Source organism: Anolis carolinensis, chromosome 5, assembly GCF_035594765.1.
Source record: "Anolis carolinensis isolate JA03-04 chromosome 5, rAnoCar3.1.pri, whole genome shotgun sequence".
In the NCBI taxonomy this organism is placed as follows: Eukaryota; Metazoa; Chordata; class Lepidosauria; order Squamata; family Dactyloidae; genus Anolis; species Anolis carolinensis.
In genome coordinates, this window is record NC_085845.1 from 142,502,148 (window position 1) to 142,522,623 (window position 20,476).

General features: G+C 38.2%; 1 protein-coding gene across 12 annotated transcripts in view; it reads left to right on the forward strand.

Annotated features, from left to right (window-relative positions):
• dock4 (dedicator of cytokinesis 4) overlaps nucleotides 1-20,476 on the forward strand; it is a 329,858-nt gene that overhangs the window by 279,331 nt on the left and 30,051 nt on the right. For all 12 annotated transcript variants that reach the window (XR_010006703.1, XR_010006702.1, XM_062982447.1 and 9 more), the window contains 5 exons: nucleotides 9,406-9,499; nucleotides 11,910-12,058; nucleotides 13,918-14,004; nucleotides 16,041-16,145; nucleotides 20,114-20,255. Coding sequence is in view for 10 of the 12 variants with exons in the window: in XM_062982447.1 (XP_062838517.1) it covers nucleotides 9,406-9,499; nucleotides 11,910-12,058; nucleotides 13,918-14,004; nucleotides 16,041-16,145; nucleotides 20,114-20,255 (577 nt within the window). In the remaining 2 variants the exon portion in view is untranslated. The remainder of the gene's footprint in view (nucleotides 1-9,405; nucleotides 9,500-11,909; nucleotides 12,059-13,917; nucleotides 14,005-16,040; nucleotides 16,146-20,113; nucleotides 20,256-20,476) is intronic.

The window sequence follows — 20,476 nt, forward strand, 5'->3', positions numbered from 1 at the left end:
AGTACGATAAGTGCTTTGAATTTAAAATGCCAATGAATTGCTATTATGTTGACAGAGCTTGGGTACCTTACTGTCTCCAGCTCCCAGAACTGGCAAATTCTCTAAGCTGTGCCTAATTTTAGACAGTTCTTGTGCAGAGCTCTCATCCGTCAGCGGGGGCCATGGTTACCAGTGGCATTTTATACATAGAAAAGGGAATGATGCACTTGTTCATTAGAGTCACTGGCCCTTGTCCAAGGAACTAAGAGTATGGCAAGAGCCTGAATGCTTGCCAGGAAATGTGCAAGTCGCCATGACTTGTCTAATAAAAGTAGTTGATTTGGAGAGCGTAGATCTATGGAGAAGAAGATTTACCTCTACTAGTTGTAGGATGTGATTTCCTGCCTGCCTGCTTTTTGGAAAAAGTCACTATTGGGACCACAGTTAGCTTTCCCACCATCAGAAGTTAAATTAAAGAGATTGTTATCAGTGATTCCACATTCGCAAGCTATAGTTCTCTGATACAACAATCATGACTCCACCCTAGGTTGATGTTTGGGGAGTATTTAAAATGATCGGCCAGAGAATTATGGTGGTGTAGTACAGGGGATTTTACCACAGCGCTGCAGCAGAGGATTCGTATAGCCTCACCAAACTTTAGATCACAAGATTCTATAGGATGGAGTGATTACAGTTATGTAATGATAAATGTAACAGAAAATAACTAGCATACAGTAGCAGATGGCCCAATCACCAAGGCAAAATAAAAGTGTCAAGTGGTTTCAAAGTAAATTTGAAATTAAGAAGTACAGTAGAGTCTCACTTATCCAACACTCACTTATCCAATGTTCTGGATTATCCAATGCATTTTTGTAGTCAATGATTTCAAAACATTGTGATATTTTGGTGATAAATTCATAAATACAGTAATTACTACATAGCATTACTGCGTATTGAACTACTTTTCTGTCAAATTTGTTGTATAACATGATGTTTTGGTGCTTAATTTGTAAAATCATAACCTTATTTGATGTTTAATAGGCCTTTCCTTAATCTCTCCTTATTGTCCAACATATTCACTTATCCAACGTTCTGCCGGCCCGTTTATGTTGGATAAGTGAGACTCTACTGTATTTATAAAGGAAGTGGGAGATGGGAGACTTTCCCTGCTAGTGGATCTCCTTTTTACAGCTGTTTCTGAATAAAAGAAATGATAGGTTGTCACGAATCATGATGTACTCCCAGGAACATTTTAGCATGTCCTATTTAGGAATCCTTTTAAGCTTTTCTGTCAAAGATGTCTCCCTTTAGCTCAATATAACAAAATACAAAATTCATTTTTAAGAAGCCCAATATCTTTATTAGCCAATTAAGATGTATAAATTACATCATGCTAGCTTTATAAGATCCACTGCCTTTTCCAAAGGGCAGAAATTACAAACATTTAGAAAACCTTGTGAAAACCTCAAGAAAACATGACAAAGCTTTGTGATGACATCGTTGGTATAATGCTGAAAGTATAGTTTCGAAAAACAATGATGCTAAATGTCCACCTATGAAAAGAACAGTTGATAATTCCGAATAAAATCACTAAAAGTCAATCTAAGTTAGCTATCAATTCCCCTGGAAAGAAGACCTACTCCAAAAATAAGACCTATCATGATTTTTCAGGATTTTTGAAGATGCTCGGTTAATTAAAAACCCCTACAGTTCATTAAAAGTCAATTTAATGAATTATACATTTAGCTATACATTTTAAAAAGTAATATCTGTTGGAGCAAAAAAAATTAAGACTGTCTTATTTTTGGGGAAACAGGGTTGTTCTGCATTTCCTATTTTTAGGGGGAAAAAATCTCTTTTCCATAAAAACTGAAACTTAGCAGAGGGTAAGTATTGTTTCATCTAGCAGAGTTGTTCACACCATTTCTTATATTAGTAGTCTAACCAGCAAATCAGAAAATTACTTAGTAACTTCATATTTATTCTAAGTTTGCCTGCGTGTTTAAACCACATGGACAGTTATAGCAAAGACCTTCAGTTTAGGATATATATGTAGATTTAAACTGACAGAATTAACTTACCAAAGATCCCAGTGGTGTTCTTGAACTATATCAGATTGTAGGGTTGTATCATAGCAGCGTATATGTGACCCTATGCATGTTGCTTGGATATTAGGTCCTGCTGTGATCAGTTGGGTTTGTCCCCCTGCAGAAAATTGAAGCTTTAAATGTTCGGGTCAATGGTCTTACCTGCCTATAAAAGAAATCTTTCTTTGTTATCAAATGATAAGCAAAGTTATAATTCTCTTTTCTGTAAAGGTTAACGGATATGCTTAATCACCATGGTGATTGAAGCAGGGTGATGATAAAATACTTGGTGAACAGAAAGGCTCCATTGTTACATGACTGTTCTTTCTATATGGGTGTACTTATTTGTTTACCAGTAGCATTTAATGCATTATGTTGCATCAGTTCCACTGGCTGCCAGTCTGCTACTGAGCACAATTCAAGGTGCTGGCTTGGCCTATAAAGCCCTAAACAGTTCTGGCCCAACTTACCTGTCTGAACATATCTCTCTCTATGAACTGGTTAGAGCGTTAAGATCTGCCGATGAGGCCCTGCTCTGGATCCCACCCCCTCACAGGCACGATTGCTGGGGATGAGAGACAGGGCCTTTTCAGTGGTGGATCCTCACCTATAGAATTCACTTCCTAATGACATTAGACTGGCCCTCCTTACATTCAGGAAAAAGCTAAAGACCTGACTGGCACCAGGCCTTTGGGAAATAGTGCCATATGGAATGCAGCACTAATTATGACAATGCGTTGAGGCACTGTTTTTTTTTTATTTCTTTGTAACTGTTTTAATTGCATTTATATATTTTAACTGTTTTTATCATTTATGTTTCTATGTGTTTATTTACATTGTAGTGCGGCATTGAATCTTGACATATTGTAAGCCATTCTTGAGTCCCCTTCGGGGTGAGAAGAGCGGGGTAGAAATATAGTAAATAAATAAATTAATTAATAAATAATCCTTGAGGGTAGTTCAAAACAATAAAAAATCTACAAGGAAAATAAAAAACATATTTACTACCGTGTTTCCCCGAAAATAAGACAGTGTCTTATATTAATTTTTGCTCCCAAAGATGCGCTAGGTCTTATTTTCAGGGGATGTCATTTTTCCATGAAGAAGAATTCACACTTATTGTTAAACAAAAAAATGAACATTTATTATATACTGTACAGTAGTTGTCATCACAAACCAGTATAACCAGACAAACTGAATCCTATCAAGAATTTTTTGATACTAACATTATTTCCATGTACAACACTCTATGGTATGTACATTTACCAATCCTGCATGCTCTGGTGTTCTGTTCAGTGGGCATGCTTCCAAACAAAAACTTTGCTAGGTTTTACTTTTGGGAGAGGCCTTATATTTAGCAATTCAGCAAACCTCTACTAGGTCTTATTTTCTGGGGATGTCTTATTTTAGGGGAAACAGGGTAATAACAAAATGTTGAACCAGCAAATAAATTATGATTTAGAATTCATCTCTTACACAAAATAGACTTATGTAGGATTTTGCTGTTAGTCTAAACATCATAACTCCAATTTCTTGTTGGCTGAACAGGAGTTGTCATCCTAGTTTCCAAAATGAATGCTCATGATTTCTACCCTCTCGTCCAAATGTTCATCATAGGCTTAAATCCAGTTTAACATTAGTAGAATAAAAAAATCCCCATTAACAGAGCTGTCCTTCACCTTTGTCTACACAGTTATGCCACTTAGATGTGTCATGAATGGATATGTAAGACTTTGCACAACTGCTTATCAATTTGTGTAACACTTTGTTAATAAAAGCTGTGTTGGACACCACCCTTTCACTATTAGAATCATAGAATCATAGAGTTGGAAGAGACCTCATGGACCATCCAGTTCAACCTCCTGCCAGGAAACAGGAAAATCACATTCAAAGCACCCCTGACAGATGGCCATCTAGCTTCTGTTTAAAAGCCTCCAAAGAAGGGACCTCCACCACACTCCTGGGCAGAGAGTTCCACTGCCGAACAGCTCTCATAGTGAGGAAGTTCTTCCTAATGTTCAGGTGGAATCTCCTTTCCTGTAGTTTGAGGCCATTGTTCCCTCCTCCCAGTGACTTCCTCTCACATATTTATACATGGCTATCATGTCTCCTCTCAGCCTTCTCTTCTGCAGGCTAAATACACCTATATACAGTTCTTTAAGCCTTGTGTTAACCCTGAACATGCACACAGACACACTGGGCCTTATGTTAGCATAGTGATACTAATGTTCAAATTAATCTATTGAAAGCAATATAAAAAGCTTGAGAAGAAAAAATAATGCAGAAGATGGAGAATAATCTATTGAAGGCAATATACTAAGCTTGAGTAGAACGAATGATACAAAAGATGGGGTGTGTGGAGTTCAAGGAACAAGGGCTATGAAAAGGCCAAACTTGTGCATTTTATTTGAAGAGCAAAAATAGGCTCTTTACCTTTTTCTTAACAGCAAGAGCTTGTCAGAGTATGAAAGGTGAAGTGACAGTTTAATTGTAGGACTGTTGTGTTAAAAACCCGTTCTCCATAGGTTCAGACTGCTCTATTGTTTTAATTTCTCTGCCTTTTAACCATCAATGTGGACTATGCTTTAGAATTCAATGAAATTCTTGAAAACTTTTTCTGATCCCCAGTTGTTTCAGATTAAACTTTTGAAATGCGTTTAAATGTAGTAAAATGATTCAAATACTTTCAAATACTGCCATAGTATTGTCCTTGCCAAAACGAAGGGGCTGGCTGCAGTGTTAGTTTTGGCATAGCAAAGGAGTCTCCTGAAATGCTTTCAACTCTTAAGTCCTGGAAGCCCCATGCAGTGTTAAGAATCTGTAGGACTTCTAGTCCAAAACATCTAGATGACTGAATTGCTTGCTGTCCTGGCTTAGAGCAATTTACCTCTGCAAGTCTTGATTTATTCATGACATGGTGCAATTTAGCTTCTCCTAAACCTATCAAAAACTTGTCATAAATGCTCTCTAGTGCTGGTTGGGGTTCATATGGAACTCATATAAGCTGGGAATTTCTGTAAATATCACCAGCTGGAGTGATAAGTCATTGATCTTTCAAAGCAAGCAATGTTTGGGGAAAAAAACGGAAGGAGCCTTCTTTAGAATGTAACTAGAGGAAAGTATAATCTGGGTGCAGATTTGGTGATTTCAAATTCTGTTTTGATGGACTTCCTCACCAGGTTGATCTTGGGCTCCCGTTACTCACTTTCCCCTCTTAATCTCTCCCTGGATTGTGTACTCGGGCTTCATGGTGACCAGAAGAGGTTTTATTCTGTGGGTTTGCTGTGCTAAGCATGACTAGATAGATCAATGGTTCTCAACCTGTAGGTCCCCAGGTGTTTTGGCCTACAACTCCCAGAAATCCCAGCCAGTTTACCAGCTGTTAGGATTTCTGGGAGTTGAAGGCCAAAACAGGTTGAGAACCACTGAGATAGATGCACATTCAAACTTCATAGGAATAGCCAAGTACAGTTGTAAAGAAAAGAATAACTTTATTAAGACACACTTAAATAGCACATTTACCCATGCTATGTGATCATTCACACTCCCCCAAACCTATCTTATTACAACTTTTCACTATCTCTGTTTCATCTTTTACCCTATTTCCTTCTGTCTGAGACAAACTTCAGTTTTTTATCTCCCCATAAACTGTGATGAACTGGTACCAACCAGGTTTGCTTAGTTTCTCTGTGCACAGCTGTATTTCTGCCTTTACCTCTTCCTCCCTTTAGACAAGGTAGTCCAATACAAATTTCAGCAATGCTTTTCACTTGCAGCATTTCCTGTGGTATGGATTTGCACACATTCCCTTCCCCTATGTCCCAAAAAGATAAACAATTGTACAGCTAGAACAAAAAAAGTATTGCAATAGGCTCATAAATGAATTTGAGATACTGGTCCCTTATAACTCATTATGTGTATCATTTCTCAAACAATGTACTGTTTTATTTGCCATTGTTTGTTTTCATATGTAATAATAGTTCTATGATTCCACTTTATTAATGTCCTGTGGAATCCTGTGATATGTAGGTTATGGAGGAGGGTTCAAAATCCTCACCTAGAGAGCTCTTGTGTCTCACAAAACTACAGATTCCAAGAAACAATGGCAGTTAAAGTAGAATCACAGTGTTGCAATTATGTAGTCTGAAAGGGCCCGTGGAAATGCTTGGGATGGCAGTCATCAAATGTGGTTGAATAAAAGAGTTAGTTTATTCTCATCAGCTGGCATACATGTATGTGTGAGCTAGCTCTAAATATGCCATTGATGCAGTTCTTTTTCTCTTGTAGTCATGAAAAACACAAAATCAGAATGCTACATTTTGCTGGGAGTTCACTTAAAAAAGACCCCAAACAATTCTTGGTCAGGGATTAATTTTTAAAAATCCATGGTTCAATTTTGACATGTCTCCATTTGGGAAGAGGTTGCAATTGATAATGGGATTAGGAGTATCCTCACCCCCCATGTTTTCTTCAAAATATATTTTAATTGAAAATTATGTCTCAACCTTAGCATATGCCTTATTAGCACAGTCTTTAATAGAATAGCTTTATTGTCATTGTGCTATTGCGCAATGAAATTAAATGCCTTCCCCTGTACATACCGCAAAACAACACACCCATCCCTCCACATCCCAACAACCACCACACAGCCCCTAATGCCACATCAATACGAAACCATGGAGTTCAGCATAGCCACAACTCTAGGATAAAAGCTATTTCTCAGTCTGTTTGTCCTTGTCTTTGTCACCTTGTACCATCTGCTAGATGGCAATTTTTTTTTAAAGAATATGCTGGGTGAGAATGCTCTGATCTTTCTTAATGCTGTGGGACCTGTAAAGTTCTTCCAAAGAGAGGAGAGGGCAACCAATGATTCTCTACGTGCAGAAGTGGTGACCCTTTGGAGCACCTTCCTATCTGTGCAGTTGCCAAACCACACACAGATGTAGTAGGTTAGGAGACTCTATAGCGTAGCGGTAGAAAGTCACGAGCAGTTTTTCATTCAGTTGTTGGTTCCTTAGAAGTCTCAGGTAGTACAGTCTCTGCTGGGCCCTCTTATAATAATAATAATAATAATAATAATAATAATAATAATAATAATAATAATAACAACAACAACAATAGATTTTTCTATCCCGCCACCATCTCCCCAAAGGGACTCAGGGTGGCTAACATGGGGCGGAGCCAAAAACAGAAACAAAGTACAGTAAAGTCTTACTTATCCAACATTCGCTTATCCAACGTTCTGGATTATCCAACGCAGTCGGCCTTTTAGTAGTCAATGTTTTTGTAGTCAATCTTTTCAATACATTGGTGCTGAATTCCTAAGTATAGTAATTACTACATAACATTGCTGTGTATTGAACTGCTTTTTCTGTCAAATTTATTGTAAAACATGATGTTTTGGTGCTTAATTTGTAAAATCATAATGTAATTTGATGTTTAATAGGCTTTTCCTTAATCCCTCCTTATTATCCAACATATTTGCTTATCCATCATTCTGCCAGCCTGTTTATGTTGGATAAGTAAGACTCTACTGTATAACAATTTAAAACACATATCAATAACTAAAAGCAATGAAACAACAATCAAATAAAATAATCGGTTAAAACATAACATACAATAAAACAAATAATGACCAAGCAAAATAATGATACAAACATCAACTACTATGGATAAAAACCAACCAACACTGCCATATGGGTGCCCCAGGCATATCCTCCTTAACAATGATACCTAGGAACTTAAAACTGGCCACCCACTCCACTTGGTCTCCATTTATGACCAAGGGCTGAATAGGATCCAGGGAATGTATGCTTTAGTCCTTTGCATGTTGCTTTAGGCCAGGGATATGCAACTATTAAGTGTCCTGTCCCCAGAACTTGGGGGGCTCAATATATCCCTGACTACTGTTCTCGGTATAGGAAACGTCTTTTTCAAAGAAAGAAAGTGACATTGTTCTGGACCCCTTGTCAACCTAAAATGCCACCAAACACTGTGAAATTGATCTCTACACCCTCTGGAAGATTTTGAGGGTAACATTTTTTAATGGATGGGTACTGTAGGATCCTAAAGGTGTAATATCCTCACATCTTCTTTGATGCTATAGCCATTATGTTCAACGCAAGAGCTAGCAAGTTGTACAAAGCTGGGACAGGTATATACTATTAGCTGATTCTACTCCATGCACCTGATGAAGTAGATGGTCTACAAAAGCTTGTGCTACAACTTCTTCCTCTTAGTTGATCTCAAAGATGCTACAAGATCCCTTTGTATAGTGATATTGGTTGTTTCGGCAAATATAGCACTATTCTCCTAACTCATATAGTCTCTATCTATAACCATAAAGAGTCATTCAAGCCATTCCTATATACATTTGCAATCCAGTTTAACTGAAACTTGAATACTGATTTTGTTTCCCATATTCCACTTCTGTACTATTCACTGGATCTCTTTTTTCTGGAAATACCAGATCTTCAGAATTCATGTGTCTTCATTGAACTGTTTGTTTTACAATTTGTTTTCCTCTTCTGTGTGACTCTGTTTCGGCAGCCAACAATAGATGATAAAGAACAATAAAACGAGAAAAAAACATGAGTTTAAAATAATATTAAATCCGGAGTCCCACACAAAACTATTTGTCTCAGATATGTAACACTTAATCATTCCATGCAGACATGAAACTCGATGAACATTAATCGTTACACCTTGACACAGACAAGTTATTAAGTAGCAGTGTTTCCATTTTCAGCCTTGAGCCCCGGTGATGACTAAACATATCATGTTTAGCTTCCTCGACTGGCTTCTTACCATATTATATTAATGTCAGCATGTAGTGCTGCGAACTGCCTGTCATTCTTGCAGTGTGTGTGTGCATAAAGGCGCAAATATGCTATGTAGCAGAGTTTTGTACACACACCCACACACAGGAACACACATAAGTATATGTACTCTTTCGCACTCACAGAACACAGCAAGTATGAGCCAGTTCTCCCATCAGGAAAAAAATACTTAAAGTGATCTATGCAGAATAATATTTTTATACCAAACGTTTTTAATTCTGTGGTTTGATTTACTGTGGTATAAAGTTGTTGTGTTTGGACAAATCCACATATAGCCTCTCATACAACATGATCTTTTAAAGAAAAAACAGCACTTTATTTTCATATCTGTAATTATTTCATAAGACTCATTAGAGAACTACACAAAAACAATCATTTGCATCCCTTTCTCCAGGAAAACAGCCTTTCTGATGGGCAATAATATTGTAAATTAGGAAGCATTTTAGTGTTTCACTCTTTTTTGTAACCATGTTGTGTTTTGCGATGTCCTTTTATTACAGAATTTCTACAAAACAGAACTGAACAAGGAGGAGATGTATATTCGGTATATACATAAATTGTATGATCTACATTTAAAAGCACAAAATTTTACAGGTAAACCTTTTGTCATATGATGGGCGAAAATACTTTTCTCATTTTTTTCTCAACAAAGAAGCAAATCCAACAAGAAAGGGGCTGGTCTTTTGAATCATTCAATCCTCTATAAGGAAAATATTAATGAGGTGTTTTCAATATCAGGACTTCTTAAACCTTTCTCACTCGCAGCCTCTTTCGGCTCAAGAAATATTTATGCGACCTCCGGTGTATTGGTATATAAAATAGATTTTAAACCATCAAACATAAATCAGCATTTGCAAGGCATGCTAAATAGGCTGGTCTCCCTTTTTGTGGACTATAATTGAAGCAATTTCTAGAGAGTTCACTGTAAACACCGCATGTTGTTGCTAACAGGTTTGTGTAAATGGGTGAAGTTCAGAAACCTTTTAGTGTTGCTATTTTTTGTGACCCCAACATTGAGGCAAAGGGTCCCCATTTGGGATCAGGACCCACAGTTTAACAAGCAGCATTCTATAGCACTAAGGTCTATTTAATATTGATACATAGTAAAATCGCCTTTGTAACAAACCACAGTGGTAACTTATTACTTGAGGATAGCTCTGGAGACTTGGCTTCTTCAATTGAGTACCTTCTGAATGTTTTGGATTCTAGCTTCTAGCATCCTTGAATATTAACCATGCCAGTGGGACTTAGATTCCAAAACATCCTCAACATAGGTTGAGGAAGCTCAGGCAAGACATTTGGTCACTTATTCTTTCTTGTACAGCAGTGGTTTGAACCTTTCGGTTTTCCAGATATTTTTGACTCCACCTCTCTGGAGCCCCAAGCCACCACGGAAATATTCAGGATGAAATTCTGGAAGCTGAAGTCCATAACATGTGTAGGGCCAACAGACAACCACTGACTTAGAGAGTGAATGAGTTGCTTTTGTATATGTGGTTTCTGGATCACCCAACTCACCACCCCCCAAACAGTTGGGAGAGAGCAGACCTTCCTTCAGGAATTGCATTGTTTATAAACATGCTGACAAATGTTCTCCTGCCACTAGTTGTAATAGAATGATGTTACTCTCCTCTTCCCATTTCCTGTCTGATGTTAAAAATCAAGAAATGTTAAACAATCTCATTAGCAATCTTCTTGGGCAGAAATGACTAATTTTGACTGTGCAAGTGCTGCTTGTTATGCCCTACTTTCTAGGGTTTTTTTCCTGGCCAGTTTTGTGTTCCAATTTTTTTTGGCAAAACCTCCTCACTTTTAATGTCAGTTTTAAATCTTCTCCTGAACAGCTGGCAACCAATACTGCTTCTTGGTGACAATTGCAAATTAGATTGCTTTGCATCTTTCATGCAAATTAAAAGACTTGATATAGGACTAAAATCAGTAGCTTCGTAACAGGGATGGTGTTTCATAATTTGACCTAGATGGCATTCATTGACCTCTTTCAGAAACATGAATGTTGTTTGGATCACCATTTCTTTGCCTGCCTCCATAAATGTTTTGTTTTCAGAAGGCATATTTTTGAACCTTTTCCTTATAAGGGTTTCTATATCTTGATTAAGGGTGGAAATAATATTTAGAAATACACAATAATTATATTTAGAGTACTATCTTTATTGTGTATTGAGATACCCTGTCAAGAAGAATTCTGGACTGAGAAGATTCTTTATAGTATGAGACATATTTTGTACAAAATTTGCAGAGGTTGTTCCTGCACAAAAAATATTATTTCCATGTAGAAAGATTTGTGTTTGTGTGTGTAAAATAACCATGTTTGAAGTTTGCACAAAAAATGTCTTGAATTGTGAATTAGCTTCCAAAACTATGTGTTTTTTTACACTGGGAAAATTTGCTGAAATTGCTTGTTATTTTTTAAAAGAAGAAAATGAGTAATAAATTATACCCCACTTTATGATTGATTATTCTCAGGTTTCTTTTGACTTTCTTTGGATGCATAGTGATATTTATAACTACAAGTTGTGTTTTTATAATTAATTACATTCTCGTCCCATATCATTTCCTTGGGGGGGTATATTTGTGTTCTACATTATAAAAGGTCAGAATCAATAAAGTGGCATGCCTCTAAATCCCACATTTTAAGGCAAGGTGGACAATTTATCTCCATTTAAAAGCCATTGGATTGAAATACTATTTTTCCATGTCATTGGTTATGCTGTCAGATGTTGATGGGAAGGAGAGACGTTTCTGCGTGCAGATTATCTGCTTTACACTGGAATATGTGGCAGACTCATATAACTCTGTTTAAAGCAGATAATCTGCATTCAGAAACCGGATTACATGGTCAGTGTAGATGAGGCCCAAACGGAACCATAGTCTTACATGTGCCAGAGTAAATCAATGATGTTTTGTTTTATTTAAAAATTGCTATTTTCTTCTGTTGATATTTTTATACCAAATGTTTTGCTTGTTTACTTGTAACACATGGCAGAAGCTGCTTATACACTGTTATTATATGATGAACTATTGGAATGGTCAGACCGGCCGCTGCGAGAATTTCTGAACTATCCCATGCAGACCGAGTGGCAACGTAAAGAATATCTTCATCTCACTATAATTCAGAACTTTGACAGAGGAAAAGTAAGTTTTAATTATATATTCCATTCAAGTAATTTATTTGGGTTGATTTTTTTCATTTATGCCATATAATATTTTTCCCATATGCCCACAAAAATATTGAGCTTTTCTTTTAATGAGGGGATCACATGCTCCATGGAAAAATGTTCTGAAACTGAATTGACTTTGAAAAGCACTTCATGCTATATTTTTCTAAAACAAGGTTAGGGATCTTACTGGATAGCCAGTCCTTGAATGTGTCTAACAGTAGAACTCTGGTTTCTTCCCTTGATATTGAAGCCACTATGGATAGAAATGCCCAGCTTCTCAACTTCTAGCCCTTCCACTTCCACTGATGCCTTACTGTAAACATAGACATCTATCAATTTAGGCATCTTCACATCCTGGAACACCACATGACTGATGCAAACAATTGCATGCCTCAGATATTTATCCTATTATGTGGATAACACAGCCCAACTCTTCAAAAATTCTTGGTGCCTTGGTTTTTTGGCCTGTTTGAGATTTTTCTGCTGCCCTGGAGACTAGGATGTGGAACAATGGCTTTAAATACAAGAAATGAGATTCCACCTGAACATCACCTGAACTGTGAGAGCTGTTCAGCAGTGGAATTTTCTGCCCCGGTCTGTGGTGGAGGTTCCTTTTTTAGGAGGCTTTTAAGCAGAGGCTGGATGGCCATCTGTCGGGGGTGCTTTGAATGTAATTTCCTGCTTCTTGGCAGGGGATTGGACTAGATGGCCCATGAGGTCTCTTCCAACTCTATGATTCTATGAGATGCTGATTCAGAAAATTGTATTGAATAGAACATATGGTTATCATGGATTTCATGGATTTCATGGATAACCATGATATGGTTAGCATGGATTTCTATGGGTGCAGATGGCATTTGGGATGTGGCATATGTTCTGTATCTCAGAAACTTGAGCTGATAGGGGAAAACTGGTGCCATTTTTGAAATCAGCAGGTCATATCCACTCAGGACCAGGGTTAATGTTTGAGGCACCAAAATTTATGTTAGTGCCTCACACATTGGTGCCCAAAGCTCAAGCCCAGTGTAATGGCTTGAACTTTGGGGAGCAGCATGGTAGAATGAGACCCAAGGCAAATTGTTGTGTATGCAGTTGCATTATGCTCCTTCACGCCAATAATGTATGATAGGGCCTGGCATAATGCCTTTACAGACGACATCTCACACATATATTTATCAATACAGATAAGGCTATTCAGAATTTAAATAAAATTCAATATAAAGCATAGGAGGAGTGCAAGGAATGGGTCAACCAAACCTTTCTTAGGAGATCATTCCATAACATGGGAACAGCCACAGAGAAAGCATTTTCCAAGGTTCTCACCAGCTGTAACTCTGAAGGTTGTGGGACTTGTATAGGGAGATAGGGAACTAATACAGCGAGATTCACTTGAAGTTCCATTGATCCTTCCTACAGAATCTGGTATTTGTAGACTAGTGAGGTACTAGAGCTTTCTCACTTAGAATTGTAAATATTCTTCCCTAAACCGTGAATGCCAGGATGCCATAGGATGAAACAATGTCAGTTAAAGTGGAATCATAATATCGTAACTGTCCAGTATGAAAGGATCCCAGGTATTCTCCACTGGTGTGGTTTATCAGCAAGCATTCTCAGCACTTGTGAATACATGCAGTTCAATGTTCCCAAAGAGGATGGCACTTGTCAGTTCTCATAAGCAGATGTTTTCTGCCATTTGGTTAATGTTACTTGAAAGTACTGGTTAATGTTAGCATGTAATGCCAACTGGAGACACATGAAAATCTGTTTGAAACAAATAAAAAGCATTAGGTTTCTTCTCTGTGTTGAACGTTCCTCTTCCTTGTTTGTCTACAGTGCTGGGAGAATGGCATAATCTTGTGCAGGAAGATTGCTGAGCAGTATGAAAGCTATTATGACTACAGAAACCTCAGCAAGATGCGGGTAATAAAGCTCGGTGTATTATGAGTCATTAAGAATAAATATAAAAACAGCTTTGGGTAGTCAACAAGGCAAACATTTAATTTTCTCAAGGTACCTTTCATATCAAAACAATGATGCTCTTTTCCTTAACCAAGAGGGAAACATCAAATCCAGTTCTAGATAAGTACATGTAGAAAAAGTAAATTGTAGATTCAACATCTTTTTTGGTTTGGTTGCCCCAGAAACGTGAAACTTCTGTTTCCAAATTATTCTGATGCTCTGTTGTTTGGTACCTGATACTCTTAATGGATGCAGTTTATTTGCTATATTATATTGAGGCAGTAATTCTGTGTTCTCTCCCCTGAGAACAATCCATACTAAAGACAGTGGGACTTTTAGGCAGACACATTTTACTTTTTCTTAATAAACAAAGAGCTGTAGCTGTATGGTTTGTATATAAACTGTATGGGAGTGAACTGTTTTGTGCAAACGCATAGTTTCACTAAACAATTAGAGAACTTAATGCATTTCTCTTTTCTGAATCTTGTTGATAAATTAAAATGTGATTCCGTGGTAAACGCAGAGCTATCTTACTTTCATAGCTTGAAAAACTTACTTTTTGGACTATAGCTCCCCACATCTTCACTTTAATATTGACTCCCCCCCCCTCTATAAGTGGTGATTTATCTTAAAATCTTGGGGTTCATTGGATGATGCAGGAGAGTGCATCCCTCCAAGATCCTCATAATCCCCAATAATTGTTCACCCCAGTTTAGTTTTGTGTGTGTGTGTGTGTGTGTGTGTGTCAGGAGTGACTTGAAAAACTGCAAGTTGCTTCTGGTCTGAGAGAATTGGCCATCTACAAGGATGTTGTCCAGGGAACACCCGGATGTTTTACTTTCTATCCTTGGAGCAGCAGGTTAAACCTGCTGAAATTGCTGGCTTCAAGGTTGGTGGTTTGAATCTGGGGAGCGGAATGAGCTCCCGCTATTAGCCCCAGCTTCTGCCAATCTAGCAATCTAGCTTTTTATATACTACAGCATTTTATTAACAGCTGCATGTCATGACCCTCTTTGAAGTGGACTGTGGCATGACATTCTGCAGTACTTGCTGAATTGAACACTATTTGTGTCTTAATATTTGCACTATGAGTAGATCAATAGGTACCGCTTCTGCAGGAAGGTAACAGCGCTCCATGCAGTCATGCTGGCGACCTAGGAGGTGTCTATGGACGCCAGCTCTTAAGCTTAGAAATGGAGATGAGCACCAACCCCCAGAGTCGGACACAAATGGACTTAATGACAGGGGAAACCTTTACCTTTACTTACCATCCTTGTGGGAGGCTTCTCTCATGTCCCCATATGGAGTTGGAGCTAATAGAGGGAGCTCATCCACACTCTCCCTGGGTTGGATTTGAATCGGCAACCTTCAGGTCAGCAACCCAAACTTCATGTCATCGGTCCTGCCGGCACAAGGGTTTAACCCACTGCACCATCTGGGACTCCACCCCAGTATAGTCATTGGGAGTTTTAGATGGGGGTGGTTTCCAGCTCTACAGAGTTAAGAGACTGAGTTGATAAGATAGTCTATAGTCTTTTTTAGATTTCTTGGGTTAAATTAATTTTTGCAGGAGGGATTTTAGTCCTTCTCTTTGTTCCTTGTCTCCACAAAGGCTGATAGAATGGCTTGCAAAAAACAGTCATAAAGTGTTTTCAGCTGACAAAGTAGAACTGCAAAAAGTAAAGGACGTAGGAGGGTAGAAGGAAAATAGCAAAATATACCAAACATGGGTGTAGGAGGGAGAAAGAAAACAGCAAACATGTCTATAATTCATCATAGATATAAAATAAGAGAAGTACAACTACCGTCTTCACCTCAATTTTCTAATTATTTTGTGATCATCAGAACTTATTAATGTTTGCATTGTTATGTCCGCTCACAAGCATTTTAATATATATAGTATGGGACTGCTTACATGAACAATACAATTGAATTCTGTTCTTTATAGAAGTACAGTATGTGTAGATGTTTTTCAAACTGTATTGCATCTTATGCAGGTGATGGAAGCCTCTTTGTATGACAAAATAATGGATCAGCAGCGTTTGGAGCCAGAGTTTTTCCGGGTTGGGTTTTACGGGAAAAAGTTTCCTTTTTTCTTACGAGTAAGTATCTCATTTTTAAACTTGTTTTTTGTGGCACTACTAAGTTTAGCATAATATTATGTTCTGCAAGTGCCAAATGCTTCTTCCCCTGCCTCCCAAATTCTAGTGCTGATGCCTGAGAAATTCTTTCTGCACCATTCAAATGTCAGTCTCTTTCTGCCTCTCCCCATTTTGTCACTTAAAACAGCTTGATTCACATTTAAACGTAGCTGGATTGCCCTTAGTTTGTGAGGTCTTCCAGATTCATATTATTTTATAATTCTGTAATCATTCTTCATGTCACTGGTATGACTCTCGGGCTCAAATTAATTTTACAACCTTGTGTTTGATTCAAACAGTGGCTCCCTTACATTTTCTTTTTGATTTTGACTGGTAGTTTTTATGGGAAAGCCGAACATGAATTTTATTGTAGTGGCATAGTTATCAATGATACAAGTCTCAAGAGAGTCCAAAAATGCAAAATCTGAAATGAGATTTAGGTAACACCTTTATTAGGCCCTCCAAAATATCATTAAAAAGAGGAGCCTTCAAGTTTTTCAGGATTCTTTGTCAGGCGAGATATGGAAGATAGGATTGGGATAGAAATAGAATATGCCAGAAAGCATATTGGGTGGATATTGAAGCCACACGATCTTTAGCCAAGGTCCCAAAATGGAATCTGAAAGCTTTGACGCTCACCTTTCAGGTGAGGTTAACTCAAATTGTAGATTATGGGCAGCGTATCTCTACTAAATCCTACTTTTTTGGCCCTTCGAGCTCCTACCAGCCTCCCTCGTTTCTTAATTTTAAAATGATAATGGGACAAATTGTGGACAATTTTTGTGGGCAATTGTGGACAAGCCCTCCATACATAAAAATATTCCCTCATTCCTAAAGCATTGGAGAATCTTGTACTATCCCTAAATACCTCAATTTTTCTTTACAGTCCCTCTCAAAATAACATCAAGAAGTGGCATGACTTCACTCCCTGTAACCATTTTGAGAAGGACTGCTGATGTTAATGGATGTATTTGAGCTTGCTGTTCAGGAAGCAATCCATGGGGTGGGATTTGGAGCTTGGGAGGATAATCCAATTCATTCCTTAAAAGCAACTAAAAATAGATAAAATTGTCCCATATACAGTGAGTTCATCTAACAGCAATTGACAGTGTCCTTTTGGTCCATCAAACCCAAGCTTCTAGGCCAAATGCCCATTTAAGAGTCCTTTTAAAAAGCCATTCCTGGAATCTAAAGTTGACTTAAGGTACAGTATTTATATCTGCTTCCCCAAATGTTTTCTGCTACCATAGCAACACAAAGTGGCTCAGTCGTACATGATGAAAATTCTGCACAGTTCACGCTCCTGTCGTTGTCAAGGTGGTAATTGTTTGTATCTGGTTGCTTTTAAGTAGATTGCATAATCAGATTGCAGCAAACCAGCCCAAAGGTATATAGTAGAGGGCGATGGGATGGGATGAGTAGGTACATCCCTTGATGTCTTTTTGCAAGAAGGAAAATAGGAATTGCCACAGGCAGTAGGGAAATTATACAGAAATGGTGGGTTCTTGTGAAGAAGATTCAGTTCACAATTCGTGCGGTGGTAGGATTTGCAATTCCTGGCAGTAGTGGTCGCTGGTGGCATAGCCATGTCTCAAAAATCATAGGAAGAGGATGCCGCTGTTGAGTGGAAGAAGACCCCTTTGATGTTAGTAGGACAAGTCTGATGTGGTTGAGATAAATAAACAATGTAAGATTACCAAAGAGTGTCTCTTGGGGTCTGGGATATATTAGGACGGTTCTGTGTATAGCCCCCCCAGTGCCCCCCACCCCCATGTGGTTGGCCTGCAAAATCATAAGACTTTCATCTTCTCTCTTTTCCTCTTTCTTTACATCACTTTTAAGTGATAATGGGTTTTTTAATGCTCCTTCCTAGCCATCCTATTATTTCATTGACAACTTCTGATTAATGTACAACATAGACTGCTCCATAAATGGATATACAGTTGAGACCACAGAATCAAAGCCCTGGTATTATTTTATAATCTGCCTCTTCACTTTGGACTCCCTTATTCTCTATGATTTTAGTGGCAATCAGCACAATGGTTAGATTTTCCCAGGAACAATTAAAAGTCCTGTTGTAATCTATAATATTTGGGGGCAAAACTCATCAATAATAATAATAATAATAATGAAGGAGACAGAAGGCAGCCCAAGAGCAAGCCATCAGAACAAATGCAATTATGGCCAAGATCGAAAAATCAGCTGATGACCCAAAATGCAGACTGTGCATGGAAACCGACGAAACCATTGATCATATCCTCAGCTGCTGTAAGAAAATTGCACAGACAGACTACAAACAGAGGCACAACTATGTGGTGCAAATGATTCATTGGAACCTATGCCTCAAGTACCAACTCCTTGCAGTAAAGAACTGGTGGGATCACAAACCTGCAAAGGTAGTGGAAAATGAGCACGCAAAGATACTGTGGGACTTCTGAATCCAGACTGATAAAGTTCTGGAACACAACACACCAGACATCACAGTTGTGGAAAAGGAAAAGGTTTGGATCATTGATGTTGCCATCCCAGGTGACAGTCGCATTGACGAAAAACAACAGGAAAAACTCAGCCGCTATCAGGACCTCAAGATTGAACTTCAAAGACTCTAGCAGAAACCAGTGCAGGTGGTCCCGGTGGTGATGGGCACACTGGGTGCCGTGCCAAAAGATCTCAGCTGGCATTTGGAAACAATAGACATTGACAAAATTACAATCGGCCAACTGCAAAAGGCCACCCTACTGGGATCTGCGCGCATCATCCGAAAATACATCACACAGTCCTAGACACTTGGGAAGTGTTCGACTTGTGATTTTGTGATATGAAATCCAGCATGTCTATCTTGTTTGCTGTGTCATACAATAAAATAATAATCTTTATTTATACTCCACCATCTCCCATAGGGACTCGGGGCGGCTTCCAAAATAGCACATGATGGTGCCATGCAACACATAAAATACATTAAAAATCAATAACACGTTAATTTACATAAAACTACAAATATACAATGCAATTTCATAAATGTTTAGTTTTAACCAGTTCATTTGACAGAGAGGCCCGTAATCTATGCAGTTTTTGTGTGGGTCTTTCAAGTATTCAGCTAAAGAAAAAGCTGATACAACTTCCACAATCAATAACATGGATTGTCTTTAGAATTCATAAACATTATTGTCTCATGAGTCAATAGATGAAAACATCCACAGGTGCTCTAAAGGGTCCTCCCACCTTGCAACTAATACTAGTGCTTCTCCAACTCCTTTTAAAGATTCCTCTTCTGCAATTCTTCCCAAATAGAGTGGCTTTTATTTTATTTTGGTGGCTATGAGACAGCAAAGAATGGAGATGAGGTAAAAGTAATTATCCTTTAGAGAGAGTTACAAAAGGAAGAAGAGAGACAAAGCAGAAGAAGCTGGAAATATATTGGGTTTCTTCTGAGAATAAGTGTGTTGTTTTGTAGCCCCTGTGGTTATTTTCCTCTTATTTATATCTTCACGGCTTGTTGGCCACTTTCTCTCCAGTAGTGTAGATTGCTGTTATGTTTCATGTTTTATTGATTATGAATATAGCTCATTATCTTTCTTTCGAGCTTTCTTTTAAGAGTAGTTCTTTTATGAAGTAATCATGCAGAACAAAATTGTGCACCATAATAAGTTCAAGGGATGATCACAGGCAGTAATTAGAAGCATGCCGAACATAACAAAAAGAATGCAGTAATGGGACATCTGAGCGATCGAATATAAGTGGAAAGCATTTTACTTTAAGTGGGAAAATGTTTCCACGTTTTGATCTCGAACTTGTATTTTGCAGTGTGGGTTGTGCTCAAGCAGCTAAAGAAATACCAAAGCAAATGCTGATTACTCCTGCCCCCCCCCCCTCCAAATATTGTATCACGTTCATAGAATCCCCTTTGCTGTCTTTTTTATTCTGTCCAGAACAAAGAGTTTGTTTGCCGAGGCCATGACTATGAGCGTCTGGAGGCCTTTCAGCAGCGGATGTTAAATGAGTTCCCACATGCCATTGCTATGCAACATGCCAATCAGCCCGATGAAACCATCTTTCAAGCGGAGGCACAATGTATCTACTTCACTGACAGTAAAATGCACTGTAAACTAAAGATTCCCAATTTTGTTATGCCAGATGTTATTGGATGTCAGCTCCCAGAGATCTCAGCTAAAATGGCCAATGGTCAGGGATGGTGGGAGTTGTGGCCCAGTCATATTTGGAGGCCTAACTTTAGGATCCACTGCCTCATATACACACAAATTGCTGGAGGGGGCCGTGGGGGAGAGATCCAT